We start from the raw sequence: 18,588 nt of genomic DNA, 5'->3' as shown, positions 1-18,588 counted from the left end.
AAGGCACCATGTAAGGCAGATGAGTGGGCAACACAGATTCAAAGTATGGCAGGGCTGACACGGCCTTTTATCAACCAACTTCAAGGTATTGTGTAAGGCAACTGAGTGGACAATACAGATGCAAAGTATGGTAGGGCTGACTCGGCAGTTCATCTACTAACGTGAAGGCATCACGTACAGCAGGTGCGAAGGCAATACAGATCATGGCATGGTTGACTCAGCATTTTATCTTCCAACTTTAAGGTATTGCGTAAGGCAGGTGAGTGGGCAATGCAGATCCAAGATTTGGCAGGGCTGATTCGGCCTTTCATCTACCAATATTAAGGTATGGCGTAAGGCAGATGAGTGGGTAATAAGGATCCATATTATGGCAGGGCAGACTCGGCCTTTCATCTACCAACTTTAAGGTAGCGTAAAGCAGGTGAGTGGGCAATACAGATACAAAGTAAGGCAGGGCTGACTAGGCCTTTCATCTACTAACTTGAACTTGAAGGCAGGTGAATGGGCAATCAGACCATGGCAGGGCTGACTCAGTCTTTCATCTACCAACTTTAAGGCATCATGTAAGGCAGGTGAGTGGGAAATACATTACAATACATTTCATCTCCCAACTTCAAAGTATTGTGTAAGGCAGCTGAGAGGACAATGCAGATGCAAAGTATGTTAGGGCTGACTTAGCCTTTCATCTACTAACGTGAAGGCATCAAGTAGCACAGGTGAGAAGGCATTACAGTTAATGGCAGGGTTGACTCAGCCTTTTATCTTCCAACTTTAATGTATCGCGTATGGCAAGTGAGTGGGCAATGCACATCCAAAGTATAACAGGGCTGACTCGGACTTTCATCTACCAACTTTGAGGCATCACGTAACGCAGGTGAGAAGGTAATACAGATCATGGCAGGGCTGACTCAGCCTTTCAACTACCAACTTTAAGGCTTCACGTAAGGCAGGTGAGTGGACAATACAGATTCAAATTATGTCAGGGCTGACTCGGCCGTTCATCTACAAACTTTAAGGCATTAAATAAGGCAGCTGAGTGGACAATACAGATGCAAAGTATGGTAGTGCTGACTCGGCCTTTTTTCTACCAACGTGAAGGCATGATCATCACGTAGCACAGGTGAGTAAGCAATACAGATCATGGCAGGGTTGACTCAGCCTTTTATCTTCCAACCTTAAGGTATCGCTTAAGGCAGGTGTACTAGTAATCATCTGTGATTTCACAAAAAACTCAGTTTTTCTGGCCTGCAGTCCTCCCTTCATTAGCAAACTGTGATTAAAAGTCCAGCTCAGGACACCTTCAGGCAATCATTGAGCTTTAAAAATTAAACAAATTGGACTCATTATATGCAGGTCCACTGGAATTATACGGCAGAGGAAGACCAAATTGTGTGGCAGGGTTCACCAAAGTATGCAGCAAGGAAAAACTAATTATGCTGCGTAATGCAGCATCTTTTATGATAGTATTCATTATTTAACACGTTAACACTATCACGGAAAATGTTTAATCTCATTAGTACCAGTTTAATATTCAATTCTAGCAAAAAGAATCTGAAAGGTAATCAATCAACTTTTGCAAAGGGTCTACCACGGATTGTGGGAAGCAAATGCCTAAAATTTGACATGCTTTCTGCAGTGAAGTCCTCCTGTGATGTAGTTAGAAAGACCCTTCTTGTGCAGATTTCCTCTCAAACAAATAGACAAAACTTGGGCTGCACATTAGCACCAGGGCCTCCACCCCCATCCTTTTTCCGGGCCTGGCTCTGACTCTGACTGAAGAGAAACAATGTAAGTTGTTACTTTGTTTCTCTTCAGTCCTAGGTCAGCAGTGTGAGGAGCTCAGAGCAGGCTGTAGACTGCTGCAGCTGCTTTAGAGAGGAGACACACAGCTCTCTACCGAAGAGCTGAGGGGGCCCCCTTCATCTACTGAAGACTGGGGGCCCCCCCGCACCGCGGGGGCTGCGGGGGTGTTTGTTACGCTCCTGCTTGACTTCACCATACCCAGGGATTGGTTGGCTCCAACACCGCGACTCTCCAGTGCCACCTAGCTGCCGTCCCCGCCGGTGATGAAGAGGAGGCGCAGATAGCATCAGCAGAGCGCCACCATCACTGCTGCCGAAACTAATCCACTGCCCGCAACATGTATTATTACGGTGAGCGCGCGCGGTCTCAGAAACCCCCAGCACTTCAGCCAGCCTCGCCTAGCCACTCACGGTGCTGGAGATCAGAGCGGAGTTGGCGGCTGGCGATGTGCTTCTTGAGGGGAGAAGGCAGCGCTGAATACATGAGGTCTCCACTGTTTGCAGTCACGCACCGCGGGATAATAGACGGTGAGCAGAGGCACTGCTGATGACCCTGGGTTCCCCTGATGTTCCGGTGTTGACGGTAGGGGGCTCCGATGACCTGTCCCCCCCACCAGCCTTAAACTCCCCGGGTCAGAGACGCGCTTGCTGAGCACAAGATGTCGGAATGCTCCTCGGCAGCACTTGCTGTTGGTCCCTATTTGTTCAGAGGCTCGCTCCAGTTCTCAACTCTCCATGATGTGCTGATCGTCAACCCTGATGCCCTCGTGGTACTGTGCCTGTGCACGTAAACAGCAGTCATTCTACTGCCCTCCGTCCTCCCTTGGTGCTGTGGCTGTGTCCCCCCCCCCCCCCCCCCCCCACCCTACATAATGGAACTCTGCTCTCCAGGTTTTTGGGGTCTTGACTTGGTGCATCATGCCTTTTTGTGATGGTTTCCTTTGATGCCCACGACCCGAATCCGCCATATTGTTGATTCCTGTCCTGTCCTTCGGTCCTTTAGTCTCCATCCTGCCGAACCTCAGACATTTCTCTTTTGCTGGACTGCCTTATCTCTTTCTCCCCCTCAGGTCCCTCTCTCTCCTCTCGCCAATCTCAGCCTCCAACTCTTCTCCCCCCCTACCTCTCTCTACCCATTTTGATGTTTTATTTCTCTGTTCACTCTGTAAATATGTAATATTTAATTGTCCAAGCCTAATCGCTGGTAAAATGTAATCATGAGTAAATTTACTATGTGTATATATATTTATATATAACTCTAACCACTAGTATATGTAGTAGACCTTTGTACTTACTACCATTCCTATGAGTTTAGAGTTTATCTGTTTGTATCTCTTCCTTGTGTGACTTTACAACTGTACATTTGCAATTTGTTTCTATGTGTATCCCTTCCTTGTGCGACTTTACAACTTGTACATTTGCAATTTTTTCTGTTTGTATCTCTTATGTAACTCATGTAATCCAAAGTCCTTATGTAACGCAACTGGTTATTTTGTAAAGCGCTCTGACACCTTCGGGTAATGTTCGCGCTATATAAAATCGCATTAAATAAAATAAAATAAAATATTTTGCATACTGCTCATTGTCGGCAGTTCCAGCAGCACCTATACCCCAAGGCTTGCAGTGTTAATATGTGCACACTTATCATTGTCGGCAGTGCTAGCAGCAGCTATCCCCTAGGGCTTGCAATATTAATATATGCAGACTGCTCATTGTCGGCAGTCCTAGCAGCAGCTATGCCAGCAAAGCTTGCAGTGTTAATATGTGCACACTTATCATTGTCGGCAGTGCTAGCAGCAGCTATCCCCTAGGGCTTGCAATATTAATATATGCACACTGCTCATTGTCGGCAGTCCTAGCAGCAGCTATGCCAGCAAAGCTTGCAGTGTTAATATGTGCACACTTATCATTGTCGGCAGTGCTAGCAGCAGCTATCCCCTAGGGCTTGCAATATTAATATATGCACACTGCTCATTGTCGGCAGTCCTAGCAGCAGCTATGCCAGCAAAGCTTGCAGTGTTAATATGTTGCACACTGCTCATTGTATAATTACAATAATTCAATACCAGCCATGCCGTCATGTTTATTGGCTACGAAAACGGAAAACAACATGCTTTTGACAATGGAAGAGGTGCTGTTCAGTGGAGAATGGCTTAAAGAGGGACAGTAAAGATACAATCATGTTCAGAGCGAATGTCATCGGGTTGACTCTGGGAAGTTGTTTACCTTGCTCTTTCCAACGCCTCCATGTTGGCAGCCTCCCAGTTCACATGTGATATTGTTCCCGGTTGTGCTGCCTTATTAACTTAAGAGGGTGAGCAGGTATGCAATTGGCTGTGGGAGGGCCACAGTCTAAACAGAAAAAACTGCTTATTATTAATCACATAGGCGAAACCTATTGCATTTACCAATGCTTGTTGTTATTTAGAATCTTGACACAGCCCTTACTGTTGATGCTGAAACATTGTGTCCCTGTCCATAAGCATTGGTAAGAAGTTTACAATAGAGTCTGCACATCTGGGAAGGGTCGTTGGATGGGGGAGGGGAGGGTGGGGTGGTGTGGGCACATGTTGCGAAGGGACAGACGCCTCAGAGAATGTGGCTGCTATAGAAATCAGAGCTCTCCAGTTGTTCCAGTCTGTACACAATAACTAGAGAGCCGAAAGGGGTGAGTATAAGGCTGCTTAATGGATGGCACTGCTATGTAGGACCCTCAATGGTGAACATCATGATAGCAACTCTAGATACCATGTTGTCCATTTTTTTGGCAAAATGCCTTCATGCAAACCAAGTCCCACCTTCACTGACTGTTCTTGCCCCGTGTTTTAAATGGTTTAAACGCGGACACGTATAACAACTATCTTTAATTACCATTTATATCGCGTGATTACTTGTCCTAAAGGCATTGCCCTGTGGCATTTAGAAAAGGAACCTTTGTGTGTACACTTGTATGCTGTCTCCATTATGCAAACATGCCTGTCAACATGTTCTTTCCTTCTTCCAGAAGCCACTGCGAAAAGGAGCCACAACTTAGAAGAACGTAAGTACTGACCACTTGTTTTAATGCCGTTTGAGCACCACGAGTGCCGTTCACTTACAGTACATGTCTGTGCAACGCATGACCTACCTTGTATGTGCTCCAAGCCATGTTTTCCTGGCTTAAGCTGCAGAATGGCGCTTGCAGTCACCTCTGTTCTATGGCTCGACATGCCTGGATCAGATTTGCATTTAGTTCGTGAAAAATCAACAAACTGCCCTTAGAGGCATAGATCAAGTAACCTGGTAAAACGACTGAAGTCACGTTCTCCACTTGACTTGTATTTTCTTACAGTAGAATAAAATCTATCTTTAGGTGCAGTTTATATTGTAGTGCAGTGATAGATGCATGAGGGTGCTGTGAACATGACAGCTTCTGGCCCAACTCTACTGCCCTTTGAAATAAAAGACACAAATATGATAGAGTCATCTGCCCCATCTTAGACATCCTTTCATCCTCGAGCCTGGCTTGTGACTCGCTGGGACCAGCAGTATGCGAATCGTTCAGACAGTGCTCCAGCGTTTCAGTGAATCTGAAAGAATCCTACCAGCCTTGCAGAGGCAAACCCGTCAAGAGACTGACCTTATCCAGTCCAGCTTGTATTTGATAGATTATTCTGGCAAGTGTCAGAGGACATTTCAGCCAGCAGCATCCCGCCATATTAGACGAGCAGCTTGTGTTTTACTTTGTATGTGTTGTGAGACCAGGGATTATTACTTGGTGTGGTTGCACAAGCTCACTGTGTAATGATGGCAGAGTTCTTTATCAGGCCTAGTCAGGTTTGTTTGTAAAACCTTAGGTCAGTCCTGGGTAGGTGTGGCTCAGATCAGTCAGGCTTTATCAAAAGAACAAGTGTAAACCGCTAAGAAGGGCCAAAACAGTTGAATAGGAAGAAAACGCAACACAATAGAAATACAACACCAATGTATAAAAGTAGGTGGCATTTTTATCTTTAAATAGTCTCCTCGATGACAAAAACCACCGGACAGTTCCGGACCTATACATTTTTAAAGGAACAATAAATCATAGCGCAATAAATGATTTTAATCTACTGCAAATAGCGGTTTAGGATTATCCACGACAAGTGATTTGAAAACAGCTAAATGGCTACTCTCACTAACTCTGATAGGGAGCTAGTCACAGGGACCTGTTAGGTACACCTGAGCAGTTACCTCGCAAGTAAAGCAGTCTCCAGCCCAGTTCCAGGCTCTGTGGCGAACCATTACAGGAATCAACTGAGGATGCTGAGCCAATGTCTGGGGTCTTTCTGTGGCCACCCGAAGTCCTCGAACAAAGGGGGCAACCTTGGCCTTAGTGGTAGATGTCCCACGAAGTCCTGATGAGGTCCAGAACATAACTAGTTGCCACTGGCTACAGCGAAACCAACACTTATGCCAATCGTGGGTAGAGCAATTAGACATATTCCTTTCAAGGGTCAAAGCACTGACAATGAGGTCTGTTTGGCAGGACGCAGTGCACTTTCATTCGAAACACCATTGGCATCAGTCCAAATGTTATGGGGTGATCATGTAAAAATGCACTTTCCTTACATATGTGTGCTCCAAGGTCTCAACATTTGAATGATATTTAGAAAATACAGGTATCATACTTGAAATAAGGCTACTTAGAGATACATAAATGATTGTGCCGAGACCCACCAAACTCTTCACAGGTGGATTACTAAGAAGCACTCACAAATGCAATAAAATTCAAGTTATCCTATTAGAAAGTCAAGTCAAGGAAATATTGCCTATGGAAATACATGGATTACAAATAATATTCACAAGTAACAACTTCTAGCATTACATTTATGGCTTTCAAATCACAGGCTGTCAGGGGTGTAGCTTGGTCAGTGAGACTGGGGGATGTGAGCTTTAGATTTTTGATGTATTAGGATGGCTTATAATGTCTCAATATATTTATGCGACAAACAGGGTGCATGAGAGGGGCCGAAGGGGCGGTGAAAACGGAGAGGAATGCGGATTGGTAGTAGTACTAAGAGAGAAAACACAGTAATTTGTAAAATGACCAATATTTTAAGGAATTTTAAAACAGACAGGGAGAATAATGTGTGTGTGCCCTTTTGTCTGTGTGTATGTAAACATGCCTGGTGAAATCCACCTGGCATCTCATAGTACCTGATTGAAATCACCAGTCCCCAACTATTTATCAGAAAATACATTTATTGGGGGCCGGGGGTCTAACATCCCAAACATCCCCCTGAAGCTTCGCCCCTGCAGGATGCACTCGAGGTGGGTGAAGCGCTGAAGGCTGAGGACTGGCTTAAGGCAGATGCCTGGCTCTGACTCAGCTTGATATGCACTTGGAGTTTAGAGCCGACAACGAGCTGAACATTTGTGTTGTTTGTGTTGTTTCTGCTGCCCTCTGTCTTACATCAATTACGATTTTTAACACTGTCCTCTTGTTTCACCTAAATCTAAAAGGGTTTAGCATGTAAAATGTGTACTTATTTAACATAGTGTATGATTTAGGTCTTCAAAAAATTGAAGACAGAGTATGAATCTCTGATGTAAAAAGGGACAGAAAGTGATACCATTCTAGTAGCTTAATTGCACAAACTGTAGGAAAGAAGGATCTACTCTCATGGTTACCCCCACTTTCTGCTTGATGTCAGTATGATTTTGACATAGTCTGCTGCGATCCTGCTAATCAGGACCCAAGCAACTGTGCTTTCTCCCTTCAATTGACATGGTAAGTACTTTGGTACCTTCACAATTGGCTACTGGTGTTCCCTTAAAAGTCACTAATATATGGTACTAAGGTACCCAGGGCATAGGTACACCAATGGTCTCCCATGGGCTGCAGCATGTATAATGCCACCCATGGGTATCTCCTTAAACTGTGACAACAGGCCTGCCATTGCTGCCTGTGTGAGTTGGTGCTTGCACCTCTCACAACAGATATACATTTACTTATATCTGAGGTCACTGCACTTAACCCCTTCGCTGCTAGGCCTTTTTACCCCCTGTGCTAAGCCTTTTTTTGGCTATTTGGGGTAGTTTGTGCTTAATGCCCTTGTAACTTTTTGTCCACATAAGGTATCAAAGTCAAATGTGTGTAATGTTTATCCAACACCCTGAGGATTCTAAAGGTACCCAGGGTTTGTGGATTCTCCTGGAGGAGACCCAGAAAATAGCAAAAATACAGCTTATTTTTAAATTATTTTTTAAAATGCAAAACAATTCCTGCAGAACAAAGCATCTGCTTTGTTCCTCGCAAATGGCATGAGCAAAGGGTTTGTGGTGATGAATCACCATCTTCTCAGCTTTCAGGGACAGGCAGACTTTTGTCAGAAAACCAACATTTTCTATACAGTTTTGTCATTTTACTGGGACAAAGACTATTTTTCCTATTTTTTGTGCTTTCAACCTCCTTCTAGTTAGTTGTAGAAATGGGTGTGAAACTAATAATGGATCCCAGAAAGCTATACATTTCTGTAAACTAGACAAAAGTCTGAATTCAACAAGGAGTCATTTGTGTAGATCCTTCAAGGTTTACCTATGGAAAGTAACAGTTGAATATTGAAAATATTGAAATTGAGTTGAAAAAAACAGGCATTTTTTCCCAACGGTTTCACCTGTAACTGCTTCAAAATATGACAGATTCTTTAAAGCAACATACCGTTACATTCACCAGACCCTTCAGGTTGTCGGGATATAAAGGACTTGTAGGTTCACCAGGAACCCGAGGAACCCAGAGCCAATAACTGAGCTGCGTCATGCAATGGTTTTTCATTGTGTACCAGGTACATCACAATTCATTTGGTACCAAGAAGACCAATATATTTCTGAAACAGGAACAAAATATAGAGTTTTAGAAGCAGTGGTTTTTTGCACATCTACAAAATTGTCAGTACCCATACAAGCATGTGAATTAGAGGTCATTTTTCAAAATGACTTCTTTTTTTACAAATTGTCTTACATTTGGAAGGCAGAAATGCAAAGAAAGTCAAGCAGTAATAACAGTTGTTTTCCTATTCTGAATTCCCCTAAGTCTCCCGATAAAAATGCTCCCTAACTTGTGTGGGTAGGCATTTCAACAGTCACATCAACAGACCGACATTCAAGGACCATTAACTTTCATACGTCCACATGACTGACACAGCAATGACACCAGCTGGTGGTTGACATAGTGTGTACAGTGGCGTATGTCTAGAAGAGTGTGTAATGACCAGCAGCAAGTCACTACTCAAACACTGCCAGCCAAATGCAAGTCCACCCACACTGCCAGCCAAACTCCAGCCCACCCACACCACCAGCCAAGCACCAGCCCACTCACACCGCCAGCCAAGCACCAGCCCAAGCACACCGCTGGCCAATCTCCAGCCGACGCACACCGCCAGCTAAGCGCCAGTCGATGCACACCGCCAGCAACGCGCCAGTCCATGCACACGGCCAGCCAAGCGAAAGTACATGCATGCCATCATCAATTATTTTTTAACAAGAAAGAAAACACAAACCAATTGGAACTAGATACAAAACTATAACTACAAACACAACAGCGATAACTAAAGACATCATTATAATGCCCACCATGAAATTGAACAACAAATATAAAACCATACAGACCAGGCAGTACAGTGTTAGACTCACGGTTGCTCCCAAAAACGTCTTTGAGGGTGATACAATCTGAAACATGTGGGCATACACAGCCCAGGATTAGAAGGACAATCAGCACAGTACATATGACTCTCTTTCCGCATACATCTTCACAGACAGACTCTACATCTCTTAGAGGGATTGTTTTTTTGGGGCGTGGGAGGAATTAAATCGGGAAAGTGCTAATCTTTCAATCTAGCCACATCCTCCACCATTTTTGTTCCCCTACAACAAGGCTGCTTATCACAGACTCCTGAAACTGAAAAAAAGTCATCTTTGATGCTGGAGAACACTCCTTGAACACAACAAAAGCATTTTAAAAATGCTAAATTGAAAAGATGGATGGCCAACTTCTTATACCAAATGTAAGCCTTACGCACAGCAGTGTAAGGTTCCAACCTCTAATTTACTCTGTAGACACCACCCATGTGCTTATTGCAGTCTACAATGCACACAGGTTTGCGCACTTAAGCAACCTGACCCCAAAATGTCTCAGGTGAAGTACTATCATCATGGATGGTAGTCAGCATGTACACATCCCTCCTGTCTGCAAATTTCACAGCTAGTATTTCATCACTACGCAAGGCACTGCACTGCCCCCTCTGAAGCTTTTTGCAAACAAGCTCTCTTGGGTAATCTTTACAGTTAGAGCGGATTGTGCCACAAGCAAAAGTGCCCTCTTTCAACAATTCCTTATAAAAATGTACAGCAGTGTAGAAGTTATCAAATGGTGACCTTTGTTAAACAGTCCTCTAGCAACTTCTCAAACAATTTTCTCTGAAACTTCTAAAGTGGACGGACAACCAAGGGGGTCAATTGTGGAATCCCTACCAGTGTACACCCGGAAATTATAGACCTAGCCTGTCCTACTCTAAGACAGCATATACATCTTAATTCCATAAAGTGCCCTCTTGCTGGGAATGCACTGCCTAAAAACCAAACTGCCCTTGAACAAGACCAAAGACTCATCAAAAGCTATTTCTTTACCTGGAGTATAGCTATCTGAAAATCGATCTACACAGTGTTCAAGAACAGTATGAATCTTAAAAAGACGGTCACAGTCAGGGTGATCTTGTGGCAACGCCAAAGCATTATCAACAAAATGCAGCATCCGAAGCAAAAGTAAATACCGATCATGACTCATAATTGCAGGAAATATGGCCATTGCCACCAATAGCCTGGGAGACCAATATGAAGCCACGGACAGCTTTCTTATCAAGCCCATCAAAAAGTGAAACCCAAAAACATCTTCATCTCATCCAGATTTGTGGGAGTCCACCGGGTAGCTGTAGAGCGGGGCCTAAGTCTGACACTGTTGTCCCTCAAATACTGTTTAGCATACACATTAGTCTGCTAAACAATCTCAGGCCAAAAATACATCATCCATAAACAACTGAAAAAACTGTATAGGCAAAAAACAAATCACAATTGACTCTACACCCTACATCATCACTAAAGGCAGGAAACATCGGCTGCACCATGTTTGGATCAACCCAGAGTCCAGCACTTCCAATGGGAAGATCCAGATGCATCTTGCTGTGTTGCAGGGATTCTGCTTTTGCACAGAACTATGCGCAGGAGACCAGGACCTCAGAGAATTGTGGTGTACCAGAAAACTCCCCTCAGAACCCAGAACCCCTTATCCGACTAGCTTAGTATCCCATTCGTTAACCTAGATCTAGCTAGGTGGTCCCAATGTAGACAAACCAGAACAAGCGACTTAGATATTTCTCAGGAGTGGTGGGAATCCGAAATACCTGTTCGTACTTATTTGTTAGTCCACAACATAATAATACAGACACGGTAAAGTTTAAAGAGTTTATTTTATAAACCTCACGTCCTAAGATGCAGTACTTTGGCTAACACTAGCAGACTAACAGTACAGATCAGAATCATAAGCATTGTTACAATACCATATAAAATGAAAGGAGCAATCATACTATTAATGACAGTGGTATACGGCCACACTCCTTTCACTATAATCTAATACATTATTATTATTAGACTATTAGAAGGTCTCTTAGGCTAACAGGGGGGACCCCATACCGTATAGATCAGCTTAGTAGAATCACATCAAAGGATCAGCTCTCACAGCATGCATCAGCTCTTCTGTTAGAATGAATGTAAAACCAAACTGTTCTGCAATATTAAAGACGCTTGTCCTTCAGATATTGGCAGCTGTATGCATGATATGTCTAACAAGTGGTACGATCAATCTAAACACAACACTCTGTACCTTCTAGTGTACCCAGACGCGTTCTTTGCATGATGTACAGACCAAGGGCACATTTCACGGTTAAGAATGTTAAACAACAGTTTGTTATCCTGTAAGGCAAAGTCGAGTCAGCATTTCTAAAATGAATAACACATAACAACAGTGTCGTGTGCAGCGCAGCGCAGCAGAAACGACAAGCTTGCTTGCTAAAAATGATCTAGTTTATGCTAACTTAGTGTTGTAAATAGGGCGTGGCTTTATCCATCTCACAGCTGCACCATCAATACATCAGTATCCTCCTCTAAAACAGGCATTTTATCCGCACTGAGAGCAGCTTCATCCACACTGAGAGTAGCTTCATCATCAGATGATTCCTCATGGACAGAAACTCACTGACAGAGTCTTGCACTCCCTCCTCTCCCACTTCTCCCTCAGACACACCGTCAGTCTCTTAATCATGGTCAGAGGAAGATTCAAAAAGCATACTAACCACCTGCTGAGCAGTATTTTTGTGGCTAGCCATAATCCTTACTAAGAAAGGTAACAAGTCAACAACAACAAACACTTAGTAAAATAAGTAATAAACAATACGTGGCTGTAAAATCACTAAGACCTATATACTCCAAAACGATACCACTCACATGCCAGAAGCAGCAAGACTCAACACCACCTACTCTGCACAAACACAGCAAGGACCAACAATAGCCCACTAAAAAAGAAAAAGAAATGAAAATTACACATAAGACAAAGCAAAACACATCGCAAAGAATTGCACGCTCAAAAGACTATGCAGCTATTATGACACATCTTACAAAAATGTATCCATGCGTGACAATAATACTCCTTTGGTATAAACACAACAAAAACATTTTTCTTAGCAAGTAAATGCAACTACGCAAAACTCCAGATCAACCTTTGCCGAAACCGCAAACAAGAATAAAAAGCTTCACACTAGAATAAAAAGGGGAAAAAAACATTAAAATCACATGCAAATAATGCACCAGTCCACACACAATCCCCCAGCCAAGCTGGGGGTTAGGTGGGCCTAAAAGCATAAGGCCGATCTGCCCCCAAGGCAGAAGCAGCCAAAATATTCACCCCGTAAAAGAGGAGCAACCTTTGCCCAAGGGGCCACTCCCCAACACCAACATTTAAAAGACCCTGGTGTCTAGTGGCATCTGCCCCCCTTGGGGACAGATGGGCTTAAAAACATATGGCTGATCTACCCCCAAAGAGGGTAAAAACAGACACAATATTTGCTCCCCAACAACACAAAAACAATCCCTGGCATCTAATTGGTTCTGCCTCCCAGATGGGCTTAAAAACATAAGGCCGATTAGGGGCAGAAAGAGCCGAAATATTCACCCCATAAAGGGGAGTGACCCTTGACCAAGGGGCTGCTCCCCAACAACACTAAAACAATACATGGTGTCTAATGGCTTCTTCTCCCTTGGGGGGAAGATGGGCCTAAAATCATAAGGCTGATCTGCCATCAAGCGGGGTAGAAATGGCCAAAATAAATGCTCCCCAAAGGGGAGTGACCCTTGCCCAAGGGGCCGTTCCTGACAAACATAGTTCCCCCAAAAAAATATCCCTGGTAGCCTAGTGGGTACACAATAAAAAAAAAACGTTATTTGAGCTGATCTGCTACCCCCCCAGGGTGTCACATACGGTCAAAATAAATGCTCCCCAAAGGGGTGCGACCCTTGCCTAAGGGGCTGCACTGCAAAAACATATTTAAAAAAAAAAAAATCCCTGGTTGCCAAGTGGGCACACAACTAAATTAATTATTTTTTGGGGGCCGATCTGCCACCCCAGTGGGGCAGAAACGGCCAAACAAATTGCTCCCCAAAGGGGAATGATTCTTGCCCAAGGGGCTGCTCCCTGAAACACAAGGCACTTAAATAAAACAAAAAAAATCCTTGGTGTCTAGTGGGCATTCCTGCTGCATGATCACGCCCCTTGCGCAATCGTGTAGCAGGAATCCTGAAAAGAGATATCGGAGGAAAGAAAACCCCTTTCCATACCTCCGATGCCTCTTTTATAAATCCCTCCACTCTCCCCGACGAGAAACTCACCTCTCCTCCTTGGACATGGCTTCCAGCGCGTCCCGTTGCATCTTATGATGCTGCACAAGCGCTTTCCCGTGAACAGGGTGCCAGGTCGGCCAGGAGCACTGTGACTTCGGACAGCTCCCAGCTATGGCAGGCTACTTAGTCCTGAGGGCAGAGTGCTTGGTTATAAGTGTGAGGGTGCCCCTGCATGAGCAGGACACCACTACAAACCTCGGAGTTGATTCTCCAGGCTTTGTAAGTGCAGTCAGTAATTTTTAGCCATATAGTGGACATCATTCAGTATGAGATGTCTAAACCAATAAATCAATCAGGGAATTGTGAACGCGCTACTCGCTCTTGAGGGTCTCAAGGCACTGAGGGAGGGGGGTCCGCAGATTTGTTTAGCCAAAGACCCAGGACTTGAGGGTCTTCCTGAAGGTGTTCAGGGAGGGGGAGCGTCTGATGTCTGCCGGTAGCTCGTTCCAGGTTTTGGCTGCAATGTGAGAGAAGGATCTTCTGCCTGCTCTGACTCTGTTGATGTGTTCGGGGTTTCGGCCAGTGCGAGGTTGGAAGATCGGAGGTTTCTTTTGGATACGTAGAAGTTGATTCTGTCATTGAGGCACTTGGGTCTGTTGTTGTGTAGGCATTTGTAGGTGTGAGTGAGGATCTTGAAAGTGACTCTTTTCTTGAGTTTGAGGAGTAGGGACTTGTTGATGCTGACGTACAGTGCGTTAACATAGTCCAGTCTGCTGGTGATGAGTGGGTGGGTGACTGTCTTCCTTGACTCAGGGGGGATCCACTTGAAGGTCTTGCGGAGGATGCAGAGGGTGTTGAAGCAGCTGGAGGTGAACCTGTTGGTTCATGGTGAGTGATGAGTCGAGTATGATGTCGAGGTTCTTGGCATGGTCTGAGGGGGTAGGTGGGCTTCTGAGGGCAGTCGGCCACCAGGTGCTGTCCCATGCAGAAGGGGTGGTACAGAGGACGAGGACTTCTGTCTTCTCGGTGTTGAGCTTCAGGCAGCTGTTGGTCATCCAGACTGTGATGTCTTGCATTCCTTTCTGGGAGTTGAGTTTGGCAGTGGTGGGGTCTTTGGTGAGGGAGAGGATGAGCTGGGTGTCGTCGGCGTAGGATACGATGTTGAGGCCATGTTGTCGGACGATGGCTGCGAGGGGGGCCATGAAGATGTTCAAGAGGGTGGGGCTCAGGGATGAACCCTGTGGGACTCCGCAGGTGATTTTCGTGGGGTCAGAGAGGAAGGGTGGGAGTCTGATCCTTTGGCTTCTTCCAGTGAGGAAGGATCGGATCCAGTCCAGGGCTGTTCCTTATATGCCTGCGTCGTGTAGTCTGGCGACTAGTGTGCGGTAGGAGACGGTGTCGAAGGCCGCTGATAAGTCGAGTAGGATGAGGGCTGCGGAGTGGCCTTGGTCCAGGAGGGTGCGGATGTCATCTGTGGCGGCGAGTAGGGCGATCTCTGTGCTCTGGTTGCTTCGGAATCCGGATTGGGACTGGTTGAGGATGGCGTTCTCTTCAATGAAACGTGTCAGTTTCCTGTTGACTGTTTTCTCTGCAACTTTGGCTGCGAAGGGGAGGAGCGAGATGGGCCGATAGTTCTTGAGGTAGGTGGGGTCAGCTGTGGGCTTCTTGAGCAGGGGTCTGACTTCTGCACGCTTCCAGTCATTTGGGAAGGTGCCTGTTTTGAAGGTGGTGTTGATGGGGCATTGTAGTTTGGGTGCGATGGTGGCCACGACTCTGTGGTAGATGTGAGGGGGGCAGGGGTCGGTGGGGTCCCCCGAGTGGATACTTTTCATGGTCGAGACAGTGTCTTCGGCCGTGATCGGTGTCCAGTTGGAGATGGTGGGATGGCTGGTGTTTCTGGGGGGCGGGGGCCATCTGTGGCACCTGGTGGATGGTCAATGAAGTTGTCATAGAGGTTTTTGATCTTGAGGTGGAAATAGGTTCCAAGCTTGTCACAGAGGTCTTGGGATGGGGGGATGTCTGTGGCTTCGCTGCGTGGGTTGGTGAATCCTTGAATGACACTGTAAAGTTCCTTGGAGTTGGTGGAGTTGGCCAGGATTTTGTTGTGGATGAAGTTCCTCTTGGTGGCTCTGATCGGGTTGTGGTAATCCGTCAAGGCGTCCTTGTAAGTGGTGTGGTTTTTGGTTATCTCGGTGTTTCTCCAGTTCTTCTCCAGGCGTCTGCAGGTGCGTCTGGCTTCTTGGAGAGCGGTGGTGAACCAGGCAGCTTTCCTGGGGCATTGTCTGTCGGGGTTGCGTAGGGGGGGAGCTTGTCTGCGCAGTTGGAGATCCAGGTGTGGAGCTCTCTGGCTGCGTCATTTGCATCGGGTGCCCTGGTGTGGTTGTCTCGGGTGAGGTTAAGGGTGGAGTTAAGTTGCTTGTCGGAAACCTTGCTCCTGTTCCTTCGTAGTGGGCGTGGGGCTGGTTTGGGTGCCTTGGGTTTGTTGATGACTAAGTGTGGGCAGTGGTGGTCAGTCCATTGTGGCTGCGTTGTGTGGCTGAATTGGAGGGTGTTTCCTGCTGCAAAGATGGGGTCGAGGGTGTTTCCTGCTCTGTGGGTCGGTGTGTTGACGAGTTGTTTAAGTCAGATGCTGGCGATGTTGTCAAGAAGGATAGTGGAGTTGGGGTCGCTGGGGTTGTCGAGGTGGAAGTTCAGGTCCCCAATGAGTATGTAGTTTGTTGAGGTGATGGCGTGGGTGCGATGAAGTCAGTGATGGTGATGGCGAAGGGAGTTCGGGGGTCTGTAGACGAGGGTTCCTCGGAGTGTGGCTTTGGGGGTGGTCTGGATATGGAAGTGCAGGTGTTTGGCAGAGGAGAAGGTTTCGCTGGAGGTGGTGAGGCGGAGGGTGCTCTTGTGGGCGATAGCGAGGCCCCCTCCTGGGTGGTTGGGGCGATCTTTCCTCTGGATCTTGTATCCGTCTGGGATGACGGTGCTGATATCGGGGGCGGAGGATGCGTTGGTCAAGGTCTCTATGAAGAAGGCGATGTCGGGCGAGAGAGAGTCGAGTAGGTTCCAGATTTCCATGGCGTGTGTGTTTGTGTACGGAATGTACGTTGAGGAGGATGCATTTTAGGGTGTCGCTGGTGCTGGCGTCGCCGGTGTTGGAGGCCGGTATGGTGGTGAGGGTCTGGGGGCAGTGGAGGCAGGAGAACTGGCCGCGGGTCGTGTTCGGTGAGGCCTGTTGGCTTTCTCTAAGTCTTCCAGGGTTGAGTGCGAAGAGGGTGGTGGTGTCGTAGCGATGGGTAGTGGGAGGTCCAGGGTACCTGGTGCTGGCCGCAGATGGGCACAGACGGGCTTGCCGTTGGTGCGCCGGTGGCGTGCACACTGTGTGTGGCCGCCATTATGTAGTGGAGGTGGGAGGGAGGAGAGGCTGGGAGGCAGGAGCGGGGGAATTCCAGGGGGGAATTCCGGGGGGGAATTCCTGGGGGGAATTCCAGGGGGGAGGGGCCGCAGGTGCAGCAGCGGCAAAAGGCGAAAGGAACAGGCAGGCATGAGAAAATAAAAACAGTGGTGGAATTAGAGCAAGACACAGATGGGCACAATAACAGTGCACAACACGAAAAAATTAAGAAAAAAACGGCTGAGAAAGGTTACGGTGGTTGCAGGCAGTCTGGTCCCAGTTGGAGCGGGCAGCAGGCGTAGGAGCAGGCAGCAGCCTCGAACCTCCAAAGGTGGAGGTCGGGGTCTGGAGGCAAGAGACGGCACAGCGGAGCTGAGGGGAGAGAGTGGACCTAGACTGAGGGTCGGAGGTCTTACTCGTGCTCCCCCGCAGCGGCCGCCATTAAGTAGGGGAGGTGGGAGGGAGGAGAACCTGATAGGCGGGAGTGGGGGAATTCCAGGGGGAGGAACCACAGGGGCAGCAGCGGCAAAAGGCAAATGGAACAGGCAGGCAAGAGAAAATAAAAACAGTGGTGGAATTAGAGCAAGACACAGATGAGCACAATAACAGTGGCACAACAGGGAAAAATTAAGAAAAGAAAACGGCTGAGAAAGTTTACGGTGGTTGCAGGCAGTCTGGTCCCAGTTGGAGCTGGCAGCAGGTGCAGGAGTGGGCAGTAGACTCGAACCGCCCAAGGAGGAGGTCGGGGTCTGGAGGCAAGAGACGGCACAGCGGGAGCTGAGGGGAGTGAGTGGACCTAGACTGACTATATTGTGGCTGTAGTACCCGGTCATGTTTGGTGTCAAACATAGTGGAATCATACCCCAACACCGATTCCAGTGTAGGAAGTGTGATCCCATGTATGGGGGGCTCCTCAGGGCACCCCCTGGACTCCCGGTAACAGCTTTTCAGATTCTGCAAGCAAGCTAGTGATACTTTCGACCACAGACACAATTCTGCCTTCCTGCTGCTGAGCCAAGGTCAAGCAGAGGAAGATAGATCAATAGGTTTCCTGTCACAGGCAGTTGTGACCACCTTATGCTGGATACATCTGCCAGTGGATTCCTCACCTTGTGAATATCCCCTGCGCCATCATTCCACTGAACTTTTCTTTCCCAGCACTCCACGTCGACGTGGGCGATGTCACAATGCATCGGCTCCGCTCCCGACTCCGTACGACGTCACCGGAGCCATAAGAAGCCCACGTCGGCGTGATGACATCAGTTCCCTTTTTTCCGCGCCGTCGACGCGAATGGTTTTTTCCAGTGCTCTCTAGCTACTTTGTAGTATATAGCTGTGTTACTGTTAAAACTCGGTATGTCTTCGACGAGGAAGTCGGGCTTTAAGCCCTGTAGGGAATGCGGAGGTCTGATGTCCATGACTGATCCGCATCAAGACTGCTTATGGTGTCTTTCTTCGGACCACGATATGGAGGAATGCGGGTGCTGTAGGAGTATGAATCCTAAG

The 18,588-nt window shown here is 46.8% G+C and overlaps 1 protein-coding gene across 1 annotated transcript in view; it reads left to right on the top strand.

Annotated features, from left to right (window-relative positions):
* LOC146830356 (uncharacterized) overlaps window positions 1–18,588 on the top strand; it is a 993,685-nt gene that overhangs the window by 675,311 nt on the left and 299,786 nt on the right. The window contains exon 12 of the mRNA XM_085603721.1: window positions 4,807–4,842. Within this exon, the coding sequence (XP_085459847.1) occupies window positions 4,807–4,842 (36 nt within the window). The remainder of the gene's footprint in view (window positions 1–4,806; window positions 4,843–18,588) is intronic.

This window comes from Triturus cristatus, chromosome 5_1, assembly GCF_964204655.1.
Source record: "Triturus cristatus chromosome 5_1, aTriCri1.1, whole genome shotgun sequence".
Classification (NCBI taxonomy): Eukaryota; Metazoa; Chordata; class Amphibia; order Caudata; family Salamandridae; genus Triturus; species Triturus cristatus.
The sequence above is the reverse complement of the archived record's forward strand: the minus strand, read 5'-3'. Positions and strand labels throughout refer to the sequence as shown.